This window comes from Delphinus delphis, chromosome X (assembly GCF_949987515.2).
Source record: "Delphinus delphis chromosome X, mDelDel1.2, whole genome shotgun sequence".
Taxonomy (NCBI): Eukaryota; Metazoa; Chordata; class Mammalia; order Artiodactyla; family Delphinidae; genus Delphinus; species Delphinus delphis.
This window is the reverse complement of record NC_082704.1, coordinates 124,751,127-124,778,554: the sequence shown is the minus strand read 5'-3', so window position 1 is coordinate 124,778,554 and position 27,428 is coordinate 124,751,127. Positions and strand designations below refer to the sequence as shown.

Genomic DNA, 27,428 nt, shown 5'->3' with positions numbered 1-27,428 from the left:
TTCTTTTTTAAAATGTTACTGAAGTATCATTGATTTACAATGTTGTGTTTAATTTCTGCTGTACAGGAAAGTGACTCGGTTATACATGTATACATTCTTTTTCATATTCTTTTCTGTGACAGTGTATCACAGGGTATTGACTATAGTTCCGTGTGCTGTACAGTAGGACCTTGTTGTTGAACCATTCTATATATAATAGTTTGCATCAGATTGTACTATAATATACATACTGAGATGTATGTAAAATGTATACATTTATATATAAATAATATATATATCGCATATAATATAATTTCTATCTGAAAGGTGTAACTCAGGTGTATGCAATTGGAAACAAAATGCTTCCCTCCACACAGAGGGGTTATTTTCTAGAAGCCTCTATCCAACCACTCTTACACAGCTCAGGTGGAAAACGCGGAGAGAGGGCCAGGTGAAATTCGCTTCTCTGGCCCCAGCATCCGCAGCCACACTGACTGTCCTGGCCACCTACAAAGAAACTGAGGTCCACGGATGCAGCGCGACTCTAAAGGTACGGGGTCTTCAAGTCGTAGAAGCAGAGATTAAACGTGAGTCTAGACTCTGATCGTTGCCTTGGCGCTCTGCTGGGTCTGGCGTTGGCGTCGCCCTGCAGGAGGGTTCAGGGGAAGGACCCCGGGCAGGGAGTGTCCTGCCTGCACCCAGGGTTGGCGCCTTTGATGCTGGTGCATCTCCCATGCCCGCGGGAAGCAGACCCAGGACACCCATTGGTGCGGGGCAGCCACCTGTTTCCCCAGCATCCTGAGGCTGGTTGGCAGCGTAGCGCAGGGAGGCGGGCTCCCCGGGACGCCCTTCAGCATATACGGGCACGCGCCTCGCGGGCTCCGGCCCGTGCCGTTTGGGACGGAACGCCCAGCCCTTCGGATTCCGGCAGAGGCACTCCAGTTTGGTTCATCCTTTCTGCTTGGAGACATTGCCTGTTTCCCTTGCCAACTGGGAAGCAGAAGTCAGCACATCCGTCCAGCGAGGGTGGGGTGGCCGGATCGCCCAGCGCGCGCCCTGAAGGTTCACCTGAACGGAAACCGAGGATGGAGCCCTGGTGGGGCCTTTTCTACCTCACGTTCCTGTGTTCTCTGATGCACGTCCGAGGTAAGGGAGGGTTTGCTCTGGGGAGAGCCGCGTGGGTGTGCATTTCTATCTGGCTGCTTTAAAAAAAAAAAAAAAAAAAAAACTCCGCCCCAAACCACTTCCACTCAGGAAATGGCTCGAAGGTGCCAGATAGTAGAAAAACAAAAAAACAGACCAAGTATGATGGCTTTGAGGGGAGAAAAAGGGGCCGGGTTCCAATTCGGGGTCTGGGAATTGGATCCAGAAGTGTAGGGTGTGGACTCAGTACTTAGACGCGCACTGTTTTTGTGGTCTGCTTTTGATCTCTGTGTGTCACACACGGAAAAAAGTGACCCGTGTTCCTGGGGCGTGTTGGGATTTTTCAATTCCTTGTTTTCGATTTAAAATAATCAGGGCTGCGTTTCTGGATGGGGACAATGGAGCTGAGACCCAGCTTGGTTCTGTGGGACTGATCACCCAAGATTGGGTTTGCTGGAAGGGCAGCCTCCGTTCAGGTGTTTAGACATTTCTCACCAATGTCACCCCTCCTGTTGGCAAATGAAAAGCATCTGAATTGTTTACGCCCCAAACTTCAATACAGGTTCTTCTGGTGATGCCAGGATTTTGGTTTGTCGGGGAGCAGAGGTGGGGAGGGACCTAGTTTGGGAACTATAATTTACCCATGACGTGTAGGATTTAACCGCAATTGGATAAGCTCCTTTGGTCCTCATTTGAACTTTAGGAGGTGGAGGCCCAGGCAGGATTTAAGAGTGAGAAGTGTTGTAGGTTCGGAATTGAAAGGATTTCATTGGGCGGGCAGTCTTGTGACATTTCCTGTTTATCCCGTTTGAGGATGGTTGTTGAGGGGCAGATGTGGTTTTGTGAGACATCCTGGCACCCAGAGCCCAGGATCTTCCCCGAGACCCTTCCGGGAGTCCTTGCTGTCTGCACATCGTGCCCCCCGGCACGTGGGTCACGCAGAAACGCAGTCCAGGCGCTTCTGTTTGCAGGGAGACGTTAGTCCCTGAACTGACACCAGGGCTGAGAAGAGCAAGAGAGCAGAGCTCTGATTCTACACAGACCCGCCCAGAAGCCGAGCCAGCAAAACCTGTCTGAGCGTTTATTCCTGCTGCTGTGCACATGGTAGGAACTGTGGGTTCACCTGCGGGCTCAGGCAGCTCCGCCTCCTCCCAGGCACGGTCGGGTTGCTCCTTTGGGGATAATGGGATGTCAGATTCCTTCAGCGCATCACGTATGTGCTGGGGAAACGTGTTGTGGATTTAACCGCTGTTCTTCAGAAGAGAAAACAATGCAGGAGCCGGCCCTGGCTGACGTTAGCTGAGTGCTCCCGAGGATGCCCAGGTTACGTTCTTTTGATGAGGGCGTGACTTGCGACGGGCTCTGCGGCTGTTAATCGAGTTCATTCTCACACAGCCTTGGGCTGGGGCTGCCCGGCTTGGTGCACTTTTTCTTTCTTTCTTTTTAAATATGTTTCCTTTTCTGATCTAACACGGAACTTTTTTTTTTTCTTTTTAAAGATGGTATTATTTTATTTTATTTTTGGCCATGCCGCACGGCATGTGGGATCTTAGTTCCCTGACCAGGGATTGAACCCGTGTCCCCTGCATCCCTGCTTTGGAAGCGCAGAGTCTTAACCACTGGACTGCCAGGGGAGTCCCTTGATGCCCTTTTTTTTGATGCCCTCTTATAGATGGGTACACGGAGGCACAGAGGTGTTCCATCATTTGTCTGAGGTCCCATTGCTGGGAACATGCACAGGCAGGAGAGGTGCGAGGAGGGACGGGAAAGGTAGTGAGGTCTGGATCAGGGTGTGTCGGTGTGAAGATGTTGTGCAGCTGGCCCGAGTCCTGGGTAGTTTGTTAAATGCATGGACCACCCCTCACACCCCAAACCACCAGCAGCTGTCGGCGTGAGCGAGTTCACGGGGTCCCCAAACACTTCCTGCAAGGCTGTCAAGCTGCTTGTTACCAAGGCTCCGGAAGAGCAGACTATCGCTATGGTGAACGTCACTTAACCGTTCTTAGAACGACTAAACTGTGTGTATAAAATAAAAGAAGAATTTGATTACAGTCCTGAGGCAGAGGGGTTTACAATTCGGTGGTGGCAGATTTCCAGTGTATTGAATTACCTTTCGCTATCAAACCTGGATGCACTTGAAGGACCATGAGACCAAGACAGGTCTTCGAAAAGCTGATAGAAGCAGAGATGGAAACTCCAGGGGCTGCTTGTCGTGTTTGGTTTGTTGAGAAAAAAATCTATCTATCTACCTACCTACCTATCTATCTACCTACCTATCTATCTTCTGTCTATGTATCTATCTATCAACTATCTAATATCTATCAACTATCTATCTACCTGTCATCTATCTATCAACTAACTATCTAACATCTATCAACTATCATCTAGCTAGCTAGCTATAATACAGGTATAACTCTAGATTTTGTATATATATATATATACATATATATATATTTCCTTATATTCCCTTTTTTCCTGTATATCTATTGTATCCTGGGTATACATTACCATTTTCCTGTATCTATATTATACAGTGGCTCTGAAATCCCCTTCTACATGTATTGTATCTTCTTCTCTTCTCAGACAAGACTAAACATGTGTGTGTGCTTAAACAGAGCTCCTTTTCTACCTACAGACTAAAAAAGTACCGGCATCCCTTGGTATTTGAGGGGGATTAGTTCCAGGACCCCCTGGGACACCAAAATCCATGGTTGCTCAAGTCCCTTCTATAAAATAATGTCATATTTGCATATAACCCACGCACTTCCTCCCGTAGACTTTATTATTTTTATTATTTTTAATTTTTATAAATTTATTTTATTTATTTAGTTTTGGCTGCGTTGGGTCTTTGTTGCTGCGTGCGGGCTTTTCCCTAGTTGAGGCGAGTGGGGGCTGCTCTTCATTGCGGTGCACGGGCTTCTCTTTGCGGTGGCTTCTCTTCCTGCAGAGCACGGGCTGTAGGCGCGCAGGCTTCAGTAGTTGTGGCTCGAGGGCCCTAGAGCACAGGCTCCGTCGTTTGCGGCACGCAGGCTCTAGCTGAGGCGTGCGGGCTCGGTAGTTGCAGCGCGTGGGCTTAGCTGCCTCGCGGCACTGGGATCTTAGGTGCCAGGCCAGGGATCGAACCCACGTCCCCTGCACTGGAAGGCGGATTCTTTACCACTGGACCACCAGGGAAGTCCCCTGAAGTATATAGTATTTTTAAAGACAATGGAGCCAGAGTCAAAAGGGGCACCTTAAATTTGCCTGAAGGAAGTCGGGCTTTGTTCCCTGGGAGTCCTGCTTCAGCTGGGTGAAATCCCTCAAGGACAAGAACGTCCTACCCATTTATGGCGTGCAAAGTGGCTTAACCTGTGACCGCTGGTTCCGGAAGGACTGGCTTCAATTAACCCAGGCTTCAGATGAAGCCGGTAAATTCCTATGTAAAGGAATGGAAAGCAATTGTCTTGAAGGGCAGCCGTTCCCGACACTGGCCGGAATAATAAAATCTAAGATCCTGCCTGCCTGTGGGGGGTGGGATTCTTGTCCCCTGATGGACCCACTCAAAGGTAATTAAATTCAGCACCTATAAATGCTCTGCTAGCGGCTGTCATTGGTGACAGGGCTTTAGATAGTCATCAGTTTTCCCCCCTCTTCTCAGAGCTAGCCTGGGGCTGCTTTTCTCCTTCAGAGGGAATAATTCAGGGCTTAGTTAGTGGGAACTGGGACATGTGCCTCTATCGTGGTCGCCTCCGCTGTGGAGGCGTGGTGGGTTTTTTCTAGTGCGTGGTGTCCTCCTCAGCGCCGTGTCATGATTATTCCAACAGCTCTGCCCTTTGCAAAAATTCCCTTTGTCCTGTAGGCTTGTGGGTTTGAGAAGTTCAGGGAAGCAAACTCTGATACAAAGCATCTTAGAATCTTGATGGGGTAGAATTTGACTGGGGAGGGAGGGGATGGGTTACTAGAGATAGGGAGAGAATTCCTCCAAGTGCCACTCAGGTGGTTTCGTCTCAAAATCCCTCCTAACTAGCTTTGTTTTTGGAGGGTAGGGGTTCTTGGGTATGGCGCTAAGACCTCCCGCCCGGCAGCATGAGTCCTTTTCAACGCCCATCTCCAGGACGTCAGCAATGGGTGACCAGCCTTATGATCGCAGACCCCACGCGGCTCCTTTCCCCTCGGGGTTTACAGAGCCCAGAACATGTGGGATCGATTAGCAACGGCCGAGCCAGCTAAACTAAGCAGATCAGAAACACGTCTTATGTTCCCGGCCCCGTCTTAGGCTCCGATTGAAAAAAAAAAGCTAGTGGAAGTAGTTGCCCTGGGGAGCTGCATGCCCCCTGCCCCCCAGCTCCACCGAGGTTGAACCTCTGAATCAGCAGCGTCCACCTGAGTGAGGTCCCTGGCAGGGCTGCACCCGGTGGGGCTACGATTTGAAGCACGTGGGGAGGGTCTGGGCTGCAGCCCCTCTGGGGCTAAACCTCTGGCCTGCGGGACTGGATCGTCGCCAAGCCCAGGGTAGGGGAGCGCCTCATACTGGGTGCGGTCCGCCGGCTCTGTGCATGAGTCATGCCCACGGGCCTCCCCGTAGCGCCACAGCTAGGGACAGCTTCCTCCACGACCTCTCCTCGTCAGAAGCATCTCCACACGGAAGGAGGCTGCTGGAAAGAGAAGGGGACACAGAATGGGGTTAGGGCAGGGCGGAGGGACTTGGCTGTTCTCAGAGCCCCGGACGGCGCTCCCTGGCTTCCGGCCGTGAGAAGGCCAGCAGCAAGGCTACCACGTCCCCAGAGACGACCCAAGGCCCTTTTGGAAAACAGCCAGCTCCCGCCCAGCCCCGTTGGTTGTGCGATGGATTCGGGAGAGGCCGGGAGGAGACAGATAACAGAGGCTTTGATCATCTCAGGTTGGAGGACACTGTGTAGGTGCTTCTTCACGGGACGCCTGGAACTCCTGGGAAGAGCCCGGTGAGAGTTACCTGTAAACTGCCAACTGGCGATTAGAATGCAAATTCCGGAGCTGCCCTTGTAGCTGAGGGGCACTGGGGGCCCTGCACCGGTATCTGTCCTTTCAAACTGGAGGGAGGGTCAGCCACAGCCCCACTGGCAGCCCTGGAAGGGATGTGTCTTCAGAGTCCCCAAGGCTGACCCTGATTCCTGTCACCCAGACCCTGCACAATGACCCAGAGCAGAGAGTGGCCAGCTTGTCCCCAAAAGAGGACCTGGCAGAAGCTGGAGGGACAACAGACCCTGGCCAAAGAGAGGGGCGCTGAGGACAGATGCGGGACCTCCCTGTGTTAGAGACGGCTCTCCGGGGTTTGGCCTCTAAACGCACTGAGCCCCGGCCTCCAGTCCGGACCGTGAGGCTGCCGGCGGATGCCCTCTGACCTCAGCTCCTCTGCCGTCCAGTTTCAATTATATTGAATTGTATAATCTGTGGATTCTGTCTCAACAGAGCTCTTTTCAAAAGCTGTTTTTTATCAGCCAAAGATGAGATACAAGTTGGTCAGAAGCTCAGAGGTTTTCTGATTGGGCTTCCCTAGTTTTAGAGGCGGCGAAAGTGATGGGTGGGATGTGTGTGGGAAGAAGCCCTTAAACTGGCAGGAAAGGAACACTCAGCTCGTTAAAAAGGTTTTGTGTGTTTTTTTGAGATAAAATTCACATGCATCAGAGTCACCCTGTGAACGCTTTGAAAGTGAATAGTGCAGACATTTTTGTTCAGCATGTTCACAATGTTGTGCGACCATCACCACCATCGAATGCCAGAATGTTCTTATCACCCCCATAAGGAGCCCCGTACCCGTGAGCAGTCGGTGCCAGTCCCCCCGACTCACTTGTTATCCACCCAAGTTTCTCCGAGTTGAGCTTGTAAGAAAACTGAAATCCAGCCTCCGCTTCTCTCCAGACCCTAGACTTCCTCATAGTATTTTTAGCAAGTCTGAAACTCGCACGCCAACAAAATATCTGGGCCCCTGAACACTGAGAGGGAGCCGGGGTTGAAATGTTTGGGAAATGCTTGCGGGGGTGTCATGGAGAGGCGAGGGCAGCGCGATTCTGGGCCTCAGTCCAAGATGCATTCTGTCTTAGCCATAAAGGAAGATATCCACAGTTCCAGCCACAGAGCCGCCACTGTACCGCATTTCCTGAAGGCATCCCCTGAGGTGTAAACTGGGGCCAGAGTGTCTCCCGGTGCGTAAACCACTATCTTCCACACAGCTCACGTGTCACCTCCTCCAGGCAGACCTCCAGGTCGGCTCACACAAGACGTGCAATTGCCCCCGCAGCCTTGTGGTCCCCGCTACACCCTGTCCCCACCTTTAGGGATATTCACGGGTCCCTCTCCCCTAAAGAACCAGGAAGCAGGGCTAGTGTCATGGAAGGTCCCGTCCCCATTGGGTGACGGTGTGCCTCGATCAGAGTCGCTGTTCGTAAATGTTTGCAGAATACACGGGTTCTTTGGCTTTCCAAGACGTCTATGTGTTTTGCTCGAGGCAGCTGAGATTCTAGGAGCATCTCCCTCCTGTTTAAGACGGGGATACCAGGAACTTCCCTGGTGGTGCAGTGGTTAAGAATCTGCCTGCCAATGCAGGGGACACGGGTTCGAGCCCTGGTCCGGGAAGGTCCCACATGCCGCGGAGCAACGAAGCCCGTGCGCCACAACTACTGAGCCTGCGCTCCAGAGCCCGCGAGACACAACTACTGAGCCCACGTGCCACAACTACTGAGCCCGCGTGCCTAGAGCCCATGCTCCGCAACAAGAGAAGCCACTGCAATGAGAAGCCCACGCACCGCAGCAAAGAGTAGCCCCCGCTCGCTGCAGCTAGAGAAAAGTCCGCACGCAAAAACAAAGACCCGGCACAGCCAAAAAAAATAATAAAAAAAAAAATTTTTTTTTCCTTTTTTTTTTGCGGTACGTGGGCCTCTCACTGTTGTGGCCTCTCCCGTTGCAGAGCACAGGCTCTGGACACGCAGGCCCAGCGGCCATGGCTCACGGGCCCAGCCGCTCTGCGGCATGTGGGATCCCCCCGGACCGGGGCACGAACCCGTGTCCCCTGCATCGGCAGGCGGACTCTCAACCACTGCGCCACCAGGGAAGCCCCTAAAAACATTATTTTTAATTAAAAAAAAAGATGGGGATGCCATTGGCAGCAACATGGATGGATCTAGAAATGATCATACTAAGTGAAATAAGTCAGACAGAGAAAGACAAATACCATACGGTATCACTTATACGTGGAATGTAAAAAATAATACAAATGAACTTATTTACACAACAGAAACAGACTCACAGACATAGCAAACAAACCTATGGTTACCAAAGGGGAAAGCGGTGGGGGGGGGGAGAATAAATTAGGAGTTTGGAATTAGCAGATGTCAACTATTGTATATAAAATAGATAATTAGCAAGGACCTAACTGTACAGCACAGGGAACTGCATTCAATATCTTGTAATAACCTGTAAGGGAAAAGAATCTGAAAACATATATATATGTATAACTGAATCACTTTCGCGTACAGCAGAAACTAACACTATATTGTAGCTTAACTATACTTCAATAATAATAAAATAAAAAAGACGGGGTGCCGTCATCTTCCTTCGGAGGCGTCTTTGGTGAGGGGCGCAGCCTGCCAGGAGAGCCACGATGTTGGCTTGACAAACACACCACAGGGGACGTGGAGAGAGAGGGGGGGACTTTGGTCTTCCGCTGACCTCACGGTGGGTGCTGGGCTTGACCTTTGCACCGGGGGGATGTCTGGGCAGGTGGGGCCAAGGGGGTGGAGACAGGTGTCAGGGGGCCCCGACGGTCCCGTCGCGGTGTGACCTAGCGCCCTGTCTCCCCACAGGTCAAGGTGACTTTGATTTGGCTGACGCTCTCGATGACCCCGGTAAGTGCCTGTCTTCCTCTAGGAGATGCTGTGCTTCGCAGCCTGTGTCAGCTCTGTGCTGCCTCGGGGCTGGGGGTGGCGGGGATTCCGAATTCCAGGCAGTGAGAGCTCTGTTTTTCACCAAAGACACAAGCCCCGGGAGATGGACCTTCACATCCGGCCTTAGCTGTGGGGCTCGGTCTTCTGTCTTGGTAGGTCTGGGCTCCCCAAGCCAGGGGTCCGCGCATACCCTGGAGGGTTTTCCTTCTCTTAAATGTGGTTCACCTCTACTCGCGGGGCATCTACGACTTGGAAGACCCCCCCCCCCTACACCCCACCTGTGTGTGGCCGCTACTCTTGAGGTCAGCTGGACCTTCTTGCCAGCAGAAAGGCTGACTGTACATCTCCTGGGCCCGGGAGGAAGGTCTGGATTAAGGCCCACAGTCAAGCTGGGTGGCAGGAGCATTCAGACCTGGGGGCTTGGGGAGGAAGGAAAGGTCGTGACCTGCAGGCACAGTGGGAAGACACATCAGTGCTTGTCTACTCGGAAAAATCAGCTTCTCCTGTCCTCAGGAGAACCCCCGGTCCCTGATCGCACATCAATTACGGTGGATTTTCCAAGAAGTAAAGAAAGGACGTGGTCACCAGACCCACTCAACTTAAAAAAGGATGACAACCAGGGCTTCCCTGATGGCGCAGTGGTTGAGAGTCCGCCTGCCGATGCAGGGGACAGGGGTTCGTGCCCTGGTCCGGGAAGATCCCACATGCCGCGGAGCGGCTGGGCCCGTGAGCCATGGCCGCTGAGCCTGCGCGTCCGGAGCCTGTGCTCCGCAACGGGAGAGGCCACAGCAGTGCGAGGCCCGCGTACCACACACAAAAAAAAGAAGCTTGAGAACGAGGGGACAGGGTGGCCTCCAATAGCGGCCTGTCACCACTTCTCCACTTATGAGCCGGGGAGCGACACTCAGCACTTCTGTACTCTCAAAGGAGCTGCTTTTTAAAATGAAAACACACCTTAGGAATCATAGAATTTTAACAAAATTTCTTCCGTAGAGAATGGCATTTTGAAAGATATTCATTATCTAAGTTTTTACATTTCTGATATGTTGGAATTTTTACTACGTATTATTTTGTAATCAGAAAAATTGCAGACATGTAAGAAATAGAAAGAACAAAATAATGGAGGCAAGACCTGCTCCCTCCCCAGTTTTCCCCACTAACTGAGGCTTTTGCTAGTGGTAACCGTGACAGAGCAGATGTGAGATTCTTGTCAGAGCACCAGAGAAGCGTAGTGATGCAGGTCAAAGCTGACACGCTGCTTCCCCCGTCTGACTGCAAGGGTGAAGGGCTCAGTCCTTCCCAGAGTGGACCGGCTGCGAGCTCAGGGTTATAGGAGGGCCAGTGGTTGCAGCCACACTGCGGGGCATTGGGAGGTACCGCCCCACATTCAGCCTGGGTGGTTGGCACAGGGTCTGGGATGGATAAAGACGGAGCACGCCCAGGGTAGGGCACACGCAGCTGAGGACTGTGGTGCAGAATCATCGGAGGCATTTTATCGATTCAAAAACGTCATCAACCTGTGAACTGGCAATTCCCCTCCTAGGAAGAAAGGGAAGGATTGAAAGAAGAGACTCAGACGCATACGTGTTTACAGCGGCGTAACTCATCATCGCCAGAAGGCAGAAGCCACCCACGTGTCCATGGACGGATGGATGGAGAAAGAGCCTGGGGTCCAGGCACACAGTGGAATGTGACTCAGCGATGAAAAGGCGTGAAGCTCTGACCCAGGCTACCGCGTGGATGGACCTTGAACCCACGATGCTCAGTGAGAGAGGGCTCTCTGCAGAGAGGAAGGACCCTGTCCACTGTGCACCCGGCAGTTCCAACCTCCCTCACCCTTGTCAGGGGCCACCCCTCGGAGCACCTTCTCCCAACCTCTTCCTCCTGCCCCTGTCTGCCCACCCACACTGCACCCCCCAGACTCACTGAGCCTGGCAGACAGGTACGCTGCACTTGATGCCCCGTCCATGAGTGCTGACCTCAGGGAACCGAAACCACCTGGGAAGCTGTGGACCACCGCGTTTACACACCCCCGGCAACAACAGGCACTCCGCAAACTTTCGTCACGTGAAGAAACACGTTCAAGAAAGTGAGAGAAGCATCGTCCTGGAACCGGGGGAAGCTTCTCTCCAGATCTGCCTTCAGCCGCCCTACCTCTGCTCCGCAGGCACGTTTGTGGGGCACCAGCTCTGCGCCCCCTGCCCTGGAGGCTCTTTGCTCAGTCGGTCCTCCTGCTGGCGTCCCAAATCTCGCTACCTCACCTCCTGCAAGGCTCAGATGAAACTTACTTCCTAAGGAGCTTAGCCGACCACCCCAGGAAAGCTTTGCTCCCCCAGCGGGACCTCTGCATAGCTCCCGTGGAGACTGGTGGGCGTGGGTTTTAAAGATGCTTTTGTTCTCCCCCCGCCCCGAATACAGAGTGGAATTTGTGTTCATATCATGTCTGTGTTAGCGCCTTGAAATTCTCATTGTTTATTAGGGCATTAACGATTCTTTCTTGGAGCTGCACGTAAATCCTCGAAGCATACTGAATGTATGTCCTCTCTGTCCACAGAGCCCACCAAGAAGCCGAGCTCAGGTGAGGGACTACCTGGCTGCACAGAAATGAGGCTGCGCCCCTGAGATGAGGTTTTGGAAGGTGTTTCTAGGGACGTGGAGTGTGTGAAAGAGGGGCAGGTGTTTAAAGCAAAGCCTAGTCCTTGGGGAACTAGAAATCAAAATCACAGTGAGACATCATTCCTACTAGGACTGCTAGAATCAAAATATGGCGATACCAAGTGTCGCTGAGGGTGTGGAGACATTGGAGCCTTCGTGCGTTGCTGGTGGGGATAGACAACGGTGCAGCCTCAGCGGAAAACAGTCTGGCAACTGCTCAGAAAGCTACGTATAGAATTTCCCTATGACGCAACAGTTCTACTCCTGGGTATAGACCCAAATGAACTGAAAACAAGGATTTCAACAGAAACACGCACACTTAGGTTGATCGTGTATAATTCCTACGTTAGTCCAGGAGAGAAAAATTGAGAATAAAGTTGATGAAAAGAAGGATAAAGTTGATTGAATGAAGAACAAACTTGATTAACTAAATAGAGACAAATGAAGAATCAGCTTGATTAAATGGAGAATAAAATAAACTTGATTGAATGAAGAATAAAGCAAACTTGATTAACTAAGTAGAGGTCCAGAAATTTGAAAAAAGAAAAGAAAGGAAAAAAAAAAAATAGTAGGAATAACGTAACGTTAATTACTGTAGATGTAAAATGATTTAGTGACTGTTAAAAGACAGGGCTTAAAGCACTTTTAAGTCGGTTATATGCTGTTAAACGAAGTGAAAGTAAATGTTTGCCTGAAGAGCTGGGGGCAGATACCGGAGGGAAGTGGCATCACGTAGCAAATGTCGCACAAAATAATCTTCAAGGCATGAACAGTTTTTTGGGTTTTTTGGTTGTTTTTTTTTTTTTGCGTACAATGTAAAGGCTAAACAGTTCCTTTTGTAACTGTGTGTATGCAGTTTTTTCTTTAAGTTCTACGTTCCGAGGTTTTCCTTCTAGCGGCTAAATGATTTTTAGCGGCTCGATGGTGATCTGTGAGCAGCAACTGTGAATCAAATACAAGATCTAGTTCTTATTTTATAGGCTGCTACTGACGGAAGGACATTCTCCTCTTCTAAACATGCAGTGTTGTCTTCCCCACAGATATCTACCCAAAGCCCACGCCTCCCCACCAGCCACAGCCCGGAAATCCCGACAACAGTGGAAGTAAGAAAGTTCGTTCATTTCAAAGCAAGTTTGATGAAAGGTGCCTCTTTTTTTTTTTCCTTTTAACTATGAGTTTTCATCTGACTGCTTCTGAAGTAAGAACCAAGTCAGCTTTTATGGGGGCGGGGGGGGGAGCAGTTTGCATCATTTTATTTCCTCGTTGCTCAGACACTTGGAGAATACTGAGCATTTGGGGACGTCGTGCATTACTGTGCTGCAATTTTAATCAGGCTGGAGGACGAGTCTTCTTCTAGCTGTTTCCGTGGTTCCTAATAAGTTCCCTTGCACTGTGCGTTTTAGGTCATTTATCTTCAGTTTCTCCTTTGTTTTAAAAGCTTGGCAGACACTGCGCCTATAGATCACTTTAAAAAAAAGGGGGGGGGGGTCGGGAGGGGGGTAATATTAGCCAATAGCCCATAAAGTCCTCAGCAATTCAAAAACCCTAAAGACCTAAAAGCTGACCAGGCAGAGGTGACCAGTGACACTGGCCAAGTTGAGAGCTTGCGGAAGCTTCCTGGAAGCTTGGTGTGGCCTTGGGATGGGTGGAAATTCATCTCCTCGGCGGTGGTGATGGCCATGGTGAGGGAGATGTCATGAAAAGTAAGACGTAAGGTTCTACGAAGGTGTTACCTAATTGCAAAGCAGCCCAGGCCACTAACTGCGTTCGTTAATGGACGCTTACGTCACTACTTTGTCATTCTTGATACCGAAACTTGGCTTCTGTACAGCGGTGCCAAATTGAATCTCAGAGACAGAGTTTCAGGTGAAGTAGAAAAGAATAGCTTCGTTGCTTTGCCCGGCAAAGGGGGACACAGCGGGCTGCTGCCCTCATAACTGTGTCCCTGGGCTTCCCTGGTGGCGCACTGGTTGAGAGTCTGCCTGCCGATGCAGGGGACGCGGGTTCGTGCCCCGGTCCGGGAGGATCCCACATGCCGCAGAGCGGCTGGGCCCGTGAGCCATGGCCGCTGGGCCTGCGCGTCCGGAGCCTGTGCTCCGCAACGGGAGAGGCCACAACAGTGAGAGGCCCGTGTACCGCAAAAAAGAAAAAAAAAGTGTCCCTACCTGGGGTGGGATTCAGTGAGGAGTTTTATAGCAATGGTTCAAAGGGTGGGGCTGCTGAGAAGGACCAGGGTGCCTGCAGGGCCTGCACTCCTTCAGTCTAGACAGCACCTGGGCTCAGGTGCTCTCCTGATGGGCTTCTGTGCTTCTCAGAGGTTATCAAACTGTGGCCTTCTCTTTGGAATGAAGAATGTCTTATCAAGTAGTTAACATCGTCCATTTGTTGGGGTTTTCAGTATCTGACAAACAGTATGGTCACGTGTATCCCTTGAGGGGAAACCAGGACCTGCCCCCAGGCTGCACTATTGTGTCTTCACTGCTCCTCCCTTGTCTCTGCATCCCCTCCCTTCCCTGATTGGCAACTGTGAATCTGCCCTGTTGGAACTCAGGGAAGGTCATGGGGGCTGAAGGAAGCCTATTTCCTGTAATCAAGAAACGGGGGACACAGGAAGGCTTTTGTGCCCAGGAGCTCCACAGGGCCCTGCTCGGTTTCATCCCCTTTCGTTTTTTTTTTCCCCTCCAATTTTAATATCCCAGCTCCATCGATTCCTTTCTTGTAAAAATCCCTCCCAGCCTTTTCAACAAACTATTGTCCAGTGGAGCGCTGTTGTTCTACAAGGTGCCATGGAAATCCCTCCTGGGGAGCGTTTCTTGCTACAGGCTATTTGGGGATCTCGGGTTAAACGTATTCCCATGGGCTTCCCTCCTACGGGGTCCAGAGAATGTTGGATGCTGGCCATCCTGTAAGATGAGTCACCCGGACCAGGGTGACTCACCCACCCCAGGGCGTGGGTAGCAAGCCTCATGCTTGGGAGGGGTCCCTGTGTGACTCAGGGTTCCAGCAGCTGACACATTCCAAATGAGAGGAAGGTTGCTTTCTGGCCTTTGTTTTCAAGCTCTGCTAAAACCCAGTGGGGAGTTGCCTTTACAATGGTACCCCCAAATAACGAATTTATATTTGATACGAGTTATATGGCTTTTGGTATCAGCCTGACTGTCCCTTAGAAGCTAGTTCTGCTGATGGTTTATTGTGTATTGGGGAACACGTCTTGATTAAGGGGTTTTGGAACGCTGATGAGACTCAGTGAGTATACTTTCTGCCTGACCCGTTTGGAACGATTCATAATGAAATGATAAAACGTGTAGAAACAGGGACGCAGCAAACGCAACGCAGACAGCAAACGAAGAGGGGAAAGAACTTGATTAGAACTTAAGTATGGAAACAGCAACACAGGAGTAGACGCTCTCCTTAAATTTCACGCTTGCCCTCTGGCTCACCCAGGTCCTGTGTGTGTCTCTTGAGAAGAAAGGTGAGTCATTGAAGGCAGTGGTGAGCAGTCCCTTGAATACAGGGTGTTCTGGAACATTCTGCTGTGCAAGAAAGGCTCTGCAGGTGGAATGGGAGATCCTGGCAGAGACAGCGTTTTGTGCCAAGGCTCTGGGGCAGGAAGCTTGGGCGAAGTTTGAAGGGCAGATTAAGGGCATTTGTGACAAAAGTTAAGATTAACTCCAGTGAGGGAACGTACACACGCACAGCAGGAAGGGTAACACGTCATCAAAAACGTGAGATGCTTCTGTCCTAGTATTGATGACGGGCTTTTGCAAACAACGTGACGTTTGCGATAACGCTAAACATCGGAACATTCACGGGGCAGCGTCTGCCAGATTCTTTTCAGGAATCCGTGAACTTCTTGCTTTCAGAACCAAAGGAGGAGGTTCTGGGCGCCAAGGTCAACACGGTGTTTAAAGCTTTGGAGATGTTGAGTACCAGAGGCTCTGTGAAGGCGATAAACAGCAAATATAAACAAGCCGGAATGTCATGTTGTATTTCGGCCTTCTGTATTGTGTGAACGGTTCGTTGCGGGAAGCTGTCATTCTTTTCCTAACATCACCTTGGTGTTTTCCAACAGATATCTATCCAAGGCCAAAGCCACTGCCACGTCCCCAGCCTGGCAGCTCTGACAACGGTGCAGGTGAGTCCGGAGTACTGAGACGCCTTCTGGAAGCATTGGGAGGGATGCAATGGACCATCTTGGAATTCTGTCCTCGGGCGCGTTTGAAATACGCAGAGGTTCTTTAACAAGGAGTCCACCTGCTGTTACCAATCTCTCTGTTGACGGAGGATGCGTTTTGTTTTGTTTTGTTTGGGGCTGAAAGAATGCAACGCGCCCCAAAGACATCTCACGTCACTATGGAGGAAGGGGATTCTCTGTGTCCTTGGTTGCCCTGTTTTGGGTGTTCCGTTGAGTTTTGCTTCCCTTGTCAAGAGCCGTTTGGGGCCACGTGGCCTGAGTTCCCACCATAGATCGAGTGACGTGTTGGGAATCCAGGCACCTGGGGGAGGACCGCTCGGGAAGGGATGCTGGCTCATGGTGGTGGGAGAATCGCAAGAATTCCACGGCTTGGCCAGACACGTGTGCCGACGGGTGGGTGCTGGGCAAAGCTCAGCTCTACGGGACCCTCATTTCCAGCTGGTTGGGCGATGGGGAGTTCCCCCATTTCCGATTCTCTTGAGATATTATTCGAACGTTGAATTCCTAGGGTGCAAAACACCGTTGCTTACGCCCAGCCAGACAGCCTTCAGAGAGGTCCAAGCATCCTTTCTCCCCTGCAGGTTTCAGCTTGGGGGGGGGGGCATGTCTGTCTCCAAGACCTGACCTCTAGATCCTAAACTGTGATCCTTTCTCTGCAGCCCTTTGAGCTGCAGCAGGAGAGCATGTTATACTTTGTAATGTGCCATGCCATGCAATTGTGGTTAATTTATTTCCTTGAGTTAGAATGAGAAGTACACACACACACACACACACGCACGCACACACGCACGCACGCACGCACGCACGCAGGGATTTTTGCCTTTCCTCCACTGATGCGTCCCCAGAGCCAGAAGCCAGACATGGCACACAGTAGGTCCTGTAAAGATCAGTTGCATGACGGCGACGGAGGGCTCACCCCTGAACCCCTTCATCAGGACACACATACCCTCCACTGTGTGGTTGACTTGAAAGGTCTAATGGCCCCGCCTCCAAAAGGCTGTGCTCTTTGACTGACAGCGTCCAGCAGGATGTTCCTAAGGGGTTCTCAAAGCTGTTCTCTGTTCCAAGATGTTTCAGGAGACACCCTTTTATCATTATTATTATTATTAATTATTATTGGCCGCGCGATCTCATGGAAAATTGTATCCGAGCCAGATTATTGGGTGATCACCCAGGTAGAGCATCTCAGAAAAGTCTGAGAGCTCTTCCGCCCCGTTTGGAAGTCAAGGCCCACTTCTGTAAGTTTTTTGAGACAGAGGGCTGGACCTCGCAGCGTGTACTAGTGACAGGTTACGCAATCTAAGCGTCACTGTGGCCCCTTACAAGATGGAGAAGGAAGCTTACCTTGTTAGGAGCCGTCTTGCTGGCGCTGGGAGAATGCTGCCGTTTACGGTTGAGCAGATCTTCCTGCCGATGGGGGAGGTCCGACCAACGCCTAAGGCAGATACACGATGCACAGCAAGGGGTGGAGAGAGGAGGCCAAAGGGAAGAGAAAATTTCTTAGGTTTAAATGTTTCTTGCCCTGCCATGAAACCTGAATTTTATTTCACATAAAGGATATGATAAACGACACAGATGAACGGGCAGATGAAGAGACACAGGGCGAGGGGGGTCCCAAGTTAGGAGCTTCTGGAATTGGGGTGCCCTGCCTTCCACCGTGTAGATAAATTCACTCACTCGGAAGCTCTCCAAACCCCGTCTCCCGGGCTTTTGCAGAGGCTCTGTCACGTGAGCCTGATGGACTCCTTGGCCACAGGATGGGGTGAGGCTGAAAGCCCCCACCCTCCCATCGCTGGTCGGTTGCCCTGTTTCCAAAAGTCACCTCATTCACATAAACTCAGGTGTGGTTCTGAATAACAAAAGACACCTTTATCTCTTTTGTCACTTCACAAAAGACCCCTTTATCATTCCTATCATTTAGGAAATTCCAAGGGGCTCTGTGTTTGGATTAGGGAGGAAAACCAAATACGTATATTTCTGATGAAAATCACAGTGTCCTGTCTGCAACCTCTTTATAAATCTTGCTTGAGGCTAGGGGTGGAAGTAGCAGGTTGGGGTCCAGGCCCGGCCCGGTGAGAGCCACGCCCCCTCCACCTCCACTGGTCCCGCTCCCCCCCTAGCTGTAACGCCTGCATCTCCCCTTCCTAGATCTGTCTGTCCCCACCTGCCCGCTGGGAGGCCAGCTCCGTGAGAGCAGAGGTTTGGTCTGCTCTGCTCGTGGCCATGTCCCTATCAATTTCATGGCGCTGGCAGCAGAAGGCAGCCCGACCAGCTCTTCCGAATAAATGAATGACCGTGTGCTTGTCCCCTTCTAGGTGGAGACGGCTCCCCCTCGTACGGCAACCCACAAGGTAACACACAGGGGCGGGGCAGCCCACCTTTCCAGGAGCGAGCTCTCCACATCACTGTGGGATGAAGTGGGGTAGACGTGTAATGATTTCAACCTGAGGGTGTTCAGGGAGCACCTACTGTTCCCATGCTCGTCTGGAAGCTCCTGAACACACATGTCTGTCCTTCAAGGAGGGGTCCATCCTGTGGGGGTCAGAGAAGGAGGGCGAGGACGGTCCTCAGGCTGCAAGATGCTTCGGAGCTCCGAGAGCAGGGCTGGGGTTCGTGGACCTGCCACTGGGCCACCAATGGCGTCCCTTTCATTGACCACTACTGACCGGTGGCCAACATGGAGAGGAGAGGGGAAGTCATGGCATTCAGCCTTGGAGAGCCCCAGAGGGCACTGCCAGCCCCATCACAGGTCCAGAAATGGGGGCTGGAGTCCGGATGGTGGGCTTTTGTTGTGTGTCCCTGGGAGGATGGGGTCCGATCTCTTGGTCATCTGGCATTTGGGTGGAGGGTGACAGTGAATCTGCCCAGCTGACCCCAAGGCTTTGGGAAGAAGAAAGCTGTTGAGGTGTCTCTCCAACCTTCAGACCCCATCCCCATGCGGAGTCTCAGTGCTGCTCTTTGCTGGGTGTAGGGACCTTCTGGGGAGGTCCGTGGATGCGTCTCTCCTTGTGGGCAGGAGGTGGGGCAGGAGGGGTGCATCTCAGGGCAAGAATCCAGGTCTGACACGTGGTTTGACGGGGTCCACGGCAGGACAGAGGGACTCATCCTAGCCTGGGGCAGAATGGAGGTGGGTAAGGATGCTCCTGGAGGGGACCATCTCCAAGGCCGGGTCTAAAGGATGGGTGGGAGGCAGCCAGGACAGGAGAGGTAGGTGCTGTGCTAGGTCGGGCTGGGTACACCCCCGGGAACAACTGTAGTGTATGGGGTCAGGGTGTGGAGTGTGATGGGCAGGGGGCAACACTTGTGACTGGCCAGGCGACCCCATGGGCACGTCTGCACTTTCTACATGCTCCATGGGAAAAAGCCTGCCCCTGTTTATACCTATGAGACGCATGGATCAGAGGGCCAGTGATGGTCAGGGAGATCAGTGTTAAGACCCACTTAGTTCCCAGACTAAAGAGGATGTTGTAGAGACAGTGGACATGGGGATAAGAGGTCAGCCTGGAGGACCATTTGGTAGTCACCATTGATATCACGTGGTTGATTTGTATGGGATGGCAGAGAGGAAAGAGGTGTATCAGTTAGCGGTGCTATGTAACAAAAGAGCCCCAAACATAGTGATTTTAAACAACCACCATTGATTATGATTATGTGAGTCGCAATTGGGCTAAAACCAGCCCACATCCATCCAAGAGGCCAGGCCAGGCTGGGCCACAAGGCAGCCAGACACGGTACCAGAGAATAAAGAGAAGCATCACAGCTTCATGTCTGCCGGTTCTACTGGCTGAAGACCCAATTCCGAGGATGATGACCTGGACCCCCCCCCCACCTCCCATGCCACCAAGTCACATGGTAGAGGGTGTGCATGGGAGGTGGGGAGCCCTGGAGAGCGGGGTCCAGCAGGGGACAGGGTGAGACAGCAGCACAAGGGAGGGATAGATCCCTGGGCGCCATGGTAACGCTCTTCCAAGCATCACGGGAGCCACATCCACGGCATGGCCACTCATCTGTCCCCTACGACACGCCGGGCACTTGCCTGGATCTGATGTAGGACATGGGTGGTTATTTTAGATGGAAGCAACGATTTGTTCTTCTGGGGAAGTGTTGATTTTTGTCCCATCAAGCTTCCATACCTTGGATTTTGTGCAGGAATACCTAAGCTTCCCTTAAAGCATTGATGTTTGCTCTATGGTTGTGTTCAGAGCCCCAGCGTGATTTGAGGGTCGGGCTATCAGGCACTTTTTGGTTAAAAAAAATTTTTTTGCATGAGTGAACATTCTACGTCCCCAAAGCTACAGATTCATCCAAATTCACAAATACATGAAAAAACATATCAAGCCTGTCTTCTGCACAAAACTGTTGGGTGCCCCAGTACGGTAAGACTGGTTGGTAAGCTCTCCTGAAAGCAGAATCACTTCCTCGGGCTTCTTGTGTGAATAGGAGGGTGGGGAGGGCCGGGGATGTGATTGCAGAGTTATTTACAACCAGCGGAGTTCCGGCTGGCTGTGTTTTTCACAGACCATCTTACTTTTCTGGGTTCCCGCAGGCAACAGGATAGCAAAAATCGTGTCTCCTATCCTGTGCGGGGTGCTGGTGACCGTGGTGGGGGCAACGGCCCGCTATTTCCAGTACAACAGGAGGTGGAATTGTTGCAGGACGAACGGCAAGTTTCCCTCCCAATTTTATCTTCCCTAAGTGTAAAGCCTGATAAGTATATGAATAAATGTAACAAAACAGAAGCAGACTCACAGATACAGAGAACAAACTAGCGGGTCCCAGTGGGGAGAGGGAAGGGGGGAGGGGCAAGATGGGGCAAAGAGATTAAGAGATACAAACTGCTGTGTATAGAATAAATAAGCAACAAGGATATGTTGTACAGCATAGGGAATAGAGGCAATATTTTATAATAACTTTAATGGAATACAATCTATAAAAATGTTGAGTCGCTCTGTTGCCTGCATGAAACGAATATAATATTGTACATCGACTATATTTCACTTACAAAATTACTTTAATAAAATAACAACCGGGGGCTTCCTGGTGGCGCAGTGGTTGAGAGTCCGCCTGCCGATGCAGGGGACGCGGGTTCGTGCCCCGGTCCGGGAAGATCCCACATGCCGCGGAGCGGCTGGGCCCGTGAGCCATGGCCGCTGAGCCTGCGCGTCCGGAGCCTGTGCTCCGCAACGGGAGGGGCCACAGCAGTGAGAGGCCCGCGTACCGCAAAAAAAATAAATAAATAACAACCAAAACAACTTAGGTCCAATAGACACACTGACACATCTTCCCACGAATCATCTGTATCTAGGAAATTTGTTCTTAAGATGAAAAATGTTTCATTTTATTTAGAATTTATTACTTTTCAAAAAGTCCTTGAAGTAGTTTTGTTTTGTTTTTTTAACATAGGCCTTTAGAGCTGATTTGAAACCACACCTAAATGATGGCTTTTAAGATCTCTTCTTGTTATACATTTTTTTTAATTGAAGTATATTTGCTGTACAATATTATATGTTACAGGTGTACAATATAGTGTTTCACAAGTTTTAAGAGTTATACTCCATTTACAGGTATTACGGAATATTGGCTATATTATGTTATAAAATTCTTTGACAGATATACGTTACTTAATTTAACTTAGGTAATGAAAGGCTAAATCCTTTTGAATACAATCTATCAAAAAAGTTCATGCAAAATACATACTTTGATTTCGTGAGTAAAAGGTTTTGTGTCTGCTTTTGTTTAACAAGGCAATGTGTTTAAAAATATTGCAAATAGGGGCTACCCTGGTGGCGCAGTGGTTGAGAGTCCGCCTGCCGATGCAGGGGACACGGGTTCGTGCCCCGGTCCGGGAAGATCCCACATGCCGCGGAGCGGCTGGGCCCGTGAGCCATGGCCGCTGCGCCTGTGTGTCCGGAGCCTGTGCTCCGCAACAGGAGAGGCCACACAGTGAGAGGCCCACGTACCGCAAAAAAAAAATAAATAAATAAAAAAAATATTGCAGATAGAGTTGAAAGCAGTCACCTGCGATGCACCTGTGTGAGCTGTGTTCAAGTGTCACACTCAATAAGTGATAACATATTTTGAATTAAGAAATACTTTCTGGGGTCCTTCGCTGGTAGTGTTATTTCTGATACAGTCCAGTGTAGACCCCCTTGCATAATGAAGGGATGTTAAAGCTGGGCCTTTATTACGGACCCACGGGGGACTTGAGAGATGCTTTCGAAAAGGTTTTCTCATCTGTAAGATTTGGTTTCACTGCCACAGACCTTACATAAGTAACTTGCTTTTGTTTTCCGTGAACTTTCAATCACAAGGGAGTCGGCAAAGATATTTGGGTGGAGTCTGCAGTGTTTGGACCCTTCTCCCAAAAGAAAACCACAGAAGGGCTAAATTGCAAACCTTTCTGTCGAAAGGTGCATAGACCCCAGGGAAATGGGTTGGGGCCAGGGCTGGGGGCGTGCTGGGACTTTCTGCTTCACCTTTGGGTCCAGGCTTCCGGGTTTGAAGAGTTACACGCCCAAGGACGGGTGGGTAGCCGTCCTTGGGAGCAGAGATCCTGTCTGCTGAATCGTGAAAACCCTAAAGACATCGCTAAAGGGAAGATGGGCGGGGGGTGGGTGGAGAGGGGAATGCTTTATTGCAGAAACAGCAGCTCAGATGTTAACTCGGGGTCTCCCAAGGTTTGGTCCTGAGACCAACCGTGTCTGAATCTGTCTGTGTTTTGCCAGGGGGCCTCCACCTCCAGGAAGGAAGCTAAGAAACAAGCGCCTATTCCAGGAGTATTTTTTTAAGGATTTGGGCGAATTCAAAATCCCAAAACCTACCCTTGGCCTCCCTCTGCTGGTGGGTCGGTGGTACTGAGCAATCCCCTGGCCGGGGCGAGCCTTGGTGTACGTAACCCCGGACCCTGAAAGTTTGCGGGGCGGGTGGGGAAACAGATTATGAAGAACAACGTTACTTTCCGGGCAACATGCCTTATCATTACAGAGACACTGTGCATTAATTTCGCTTGCATCTTCGGCCAAACTCTGTAAGCATTTGTGACCCCGGGAGCTCAGGGCTGAAAATGGGCAAGGAAAGTGAGGCATCATCTCAGGCGCAAACGTAAGGGGGTGGAGGGAGCCCCAACGAGCGAAGTCACCAAGATCAATACTATTTTAGTGCCATATTTTTTTTAAAAAATAACAAAATGGCAAACTGCAGCCTGCTGGCTTGCTGCCTGTTTATGTCAGTAAAGTTCTACTGCAGCGAGAGGCAAGAGAGGCAAGACTGGAGCCCACGTTCATTTCACGTTTCGATACTATGCTCACGGTGGGCTTTTCTGGGCTTTCATTATGATTTTTTTTTAAAAAAAACACTGCATTCAAGTATTACGACATATCCTGGGTTTTTTGGCACCTGCTACAACTTCGCGGCCACTCGCCTCCCCCTATTTGAATTTCTGCAGCAGGGGCAGCTTTTGTTCTTTCTGGTTCATACCCTTCCCGTCTATCTGAGGCGGAAGCCCTTTCTGGTTAAAGCAGTGTCCTGTCTTGAAGCTCTCTCCTGCCTTTTTCGGGACTGGATAAAATACACGTCCAGCTGATTTACTTTGCTGTACAGCAGAGACTAATACAACATATTATAAAGCAAGTACACTCCAAAAAAAAAATTCTGTCTGCTTCCTCAATTATCGTTTAATGATAACTTCACCAGGTCCACGAAGGGACCAAACTTGGCTGCGGTTCTGTGAAAGTTAGCGAGCTCAGAGAGTCAAGACATGCTGTGACATCATTCGGGCACCCCTCCCACAGTGTGCAGGACCGATCCTTGCTGGGTGCAAAACCCGTAAACCGTCTAAGAAATATGGCAGCTTGACCTTCCCTCTGTGGTCCGGTGTTGATGCCCACCATGTGGCCAGGGAATGCCCACTCTCTCCCGAAGGATGGCGGGCACGCACGTTGGCCAGCTCTGCAGGGGTTAGGAGCAACGCACGACCTGTGCGTCTGTGTGCAGCCCAGTCCTGGAGCTTGTGTGTCTTGTAGGGGCAGTGATGGGGATGGGGGCCTCTACCATGGCGACAGAGGTCCATGCGCTCAAGGGGACCGTGTGAGCCTCACACTTTGCCTTTATTTCGTCAGATGGACGTAATAGTCACTCCCCGTTTAGAGGTTATGAAGACTAATTCGGCCGCATCCCCCAAAGGGGTTTCTACAACTAGGAGTGGTCACCCAAAAGACAGAGTTACTCGATTCACTTAACACGTTCTAAACCCTGAACAGATAGAAAGCAGCAGAAAAGATAGCAGGGCTTTGAGATCAATCTGTAGAGGTTTTTTTCTTTTTTTCCTGGCTATGACATCTTGCATCCAATCTTTCCTTACAGAACCAGAAAACATCTGAGGCCTTCAAAATCCACCCTTTGCTTTGAGATAAAGGCTCCACCCAGACAAGAACCACCCTCATCACTCCCGTGCCACGTTCCTTTCCTTCTCAGCTTAAGCAGCTGCCCTGAAGGGTTTTCCCTCCTGTTTGCAATAGACGTGCTACCTAACCAAGAATGCCTAATTCCTCAGACACATCGATCATCATAAGGTAGACAGCTGGACCTTGGGTTGTAAAATGACTGCTTGATCTGTTGGTTCCATCGTGAATCCGGACAGAGAGTCCAGCTCTGGAATGAACTCCGAAACTACCTCCTGGTGTGACCTCAGGCCATCGACATGGTCACAGAGCACAGGGGCAGCAGGATAGCACCGGGGTCTTGGGCGGGAATGCCATCGGCTTCTAAAAGATGCAGACAGACTGCTGTTTGGGTTTCCAGCAAGCTGGGGTGAGAAGATTGACTGATGCCGTAAGTTCCTTAGTTATGTCAGGAATCCAGACCTGTTCACCACCGCCCGTGAATCGGGAATGAGTGATTCCCGACACTAACGGCAGAATTTGAACGTTATGTCAGCTCCCAAGAGTATTGTCACCTGCAGAGGATGAGGCTGGATTTGGGAAATTTAAGTGCAAAATCGCTGATGTGGAAACCGTCTCGGGGAAGTGATCATGGGGTGCTTTTTTCCTGTGAAATAGTCCAGTTTCTACATTTTTTTGGAGAACGTGGGGTAGAAATAGAGATTTGCAGATGTTGTGGCTTTTCGTATTATTTTTGGTCTTTGATCCTCCGTGGGTACCAGTTCTTAACGCGACGGCAGTGCCTTCCTTGGTTTATACTTTTCTTTTTACTGGACGAGATGATCTTCTATCCTCAAATATCTAAAACGCGTACTAGCTGTTTGGTTCTATTTTAGTAATGCTTTAGGGGAGAGGGAAAAGGATGGTTTGGGCAGATTAGTAGAGTTTGATTCAACTGAGATGAATGCTGATAGAATTTTAGAGTTTAAATATTAGAACCAAAGAGGAAGCCAGCCCGCTAGAGTCTGGCTCTCATAAAGAGGACACGTTAACATTCCAAATATTTATGCCTTGAGCTCACCCTTAAGGATTGAGAGCTGGGTCTGCAAAGAGAAGTTGGAAGCAGAAGGCGTTTGAAAGAGCTTCCCCAAAATGGAAAAGAACTTAAAACTAAAGATCCTGCTGAGACGGCTCAGAATTGCATGCCTTCCCGTCCTGGATTTACAAAGATTTGAGCCATTTGAAGACTGTATTTCCTATTTTACTATGAATGTCCTAGGACTCTTCCCAAATCTTGTTAAGCTTCCCCATAAGTGAGGATGCCCGCTAAACATGCCCGCTAAACATAATTTAACTCTTGTTCAAAAGTGTGTGTGTGTGTACACACACAGATTTACACACAGATGTACATAAATGGAAGTCAAGCATTTTGAAAGGTAACTCCATCCCTTCTCTGTAACTGTCATGGGCAACTTTTCATCATTTAAAATACATGTAAGAGAAAAAAAAAATCGGCCTTGTTGGTTGTGTTCTCTTTTCTATATTTTGCACGTATAACCATGAGACAGCGGTGAAAGGGTCAAAAAGTCATGAAGCTACGTAGCTTTGCATGTATCCAGGAAAGCCCTTTCTACTCCGTTGTGCATCCTTTGGGCGCATGGCCTTGGAGGCTTATGGCTGAGATGGTCGCCCCCCCCCGCCCTGCCCCGCCACCAGCTCCGATGGACCCAGCAGTTGTTTGAGAACCAGAGAAGCATCTGTCACCTTCCAAAGGAAGAAATGGTGTCCTCAGTACCCTGTGGAAGAAGATGGATTATGAACACATAAAGAAACATACAGTTGGAGAACAGCGGAATAAACGTCACCCCGATGACAAGAGGAAGATACGGTTAGTGTTCAATGTCGTTTAAATTAAAGTATGTGAATAAGGCTCTCTCGGGAAGCCTCTCTTTAAGGCTTTAAGTTCTGGGGATCGAATGTCCAGCATGGTGACTCTAGCTAACAATACTGTATTCTATACGTGAAAGTTTTTAAGAGAGTAGACTTTAAGTATTCTAACCACTAAAAGAAATGGTAATTATGTGACAGGATGGAGGTGTTAGCTAAGGCTGGGGTGGAAATCCTATTGCAGTGTATACACAATGTACACTTTATTGTATATATATTGTATATATCACAATGTACACCTTAAACTTCCGCAATGCTACGTGTCAATTATTATCTCAATGAAGCTGGGGGAAAAAAAAGCTCTTTCTGACATTTTCTTCCGGAAGCGTTTTTTGCTTGGATTCCGTAGGCATCCAGCACTCCGCACGCACAGATGATCATTTCAGTGGCCTTGGCAAGATTTTCTTCTTTCTTTCCATGGCGCATTCACTATAAATTTGATATTCTGTGATAGTTCATTTTCTACACACATATATGTATCTGGGGGAGTGCAGCTCACTCAGTGACCATATGTTTCTACCGACGTCATAGAATCTGACTTTCAAATGATGTTTACTCCCGACGGCGGCGAAGCTTGTTCATTTCTGAGACCGTTTCATAGGATCTGCGTGTGCATCTGTTCTTTTATCTTCTTTCGGATAATTTAGTGTAGATTTGGTGGCTTTTTCTTGCAGACATTTGGACGACTCCTTTATCTGAGCTCATCCATCAGTTTCTTCGAAACTCCTTGTGGTTCGCGTTCGAGAAGGTCTCCAACGTCTCACGCATTTCAAATGCAAGGAGGCATCATCTGTAGTAGAATCATTTCTACCTTCAGCAAATGTTTTCTAACATTTTGTTTGTTTATTGAATTCACTCTTTCTTTGCACCCTCTGGTTTCTTACGAAAGCAGATTTACCCTCCCCCAAAGGTGGACACATTCATCCAAACCCTCTGTTACTTTTCTGGCTGTGTTAACCTGAGACAGTCATTCTTAAATCCCACCGATCTTCCTTTTCATTCATTGACAAGTGTCACGTTGAAATGTCTCGTGACGCAGGTGACAGATTTCGGATCCCCATCTGTAAAACCGTGAGCCTGGGGCAGGTGCAGATGAGTTCTGCTGGTTTTCAATAGCTTTTCAGAACGCAAATTCTAATAACAGCAACCAACCATGTAATTCTCTCCTTGAATTCCTGCTCTGAACCCATCAACCTTTTCAGGACACGTTAATCCATGTTCACAGGGGGCTTG

The 27,428-nt window shown here is 49.9% G+C and overlaps 1 protein-coding gene across 2 annotated transcripts; it reads left to right on the top strand.

The window, feature by feature from the left end:
* The first annotated feature begins 838 nt into the window (after positions 1-838).
* On the top strand, positions 839-26,479 carry XG (Xg glycoprotein (Xg blood group)). 2 transcript variants are annotated; one of them, XM_060003008.1, is made up of 8 exons: positions 839-1,125; positions 8,940-8,981; positions 11,575-11,598; positions 12,716-12,778; positions 15,748-15,810; positions 18,186-18,221; positions 20,417-20,533; positions 24,232-26,479. In XM_060003008.1, exons 1-8 carry the CDS (start codon positions 1,065-1,067, stop codon positions 24,246-24,248), a joined length of 423 nt encoding a protein of 140 aa, XP_059858991.1. In that variant the 5' UTR covers positions 839-1,064; the 3' UTR covers positions 24,249-26,479. The 2 variants fall into 2 exon arrangements, with proteins under 2 accessions (XP_059858991.1, XP_059858992.1); XM_060003009.1 differs by lacking the exon at positions 11,575-11,598.
* Positions 26,480-27,428: the final 949 nt, after the last annotated feature.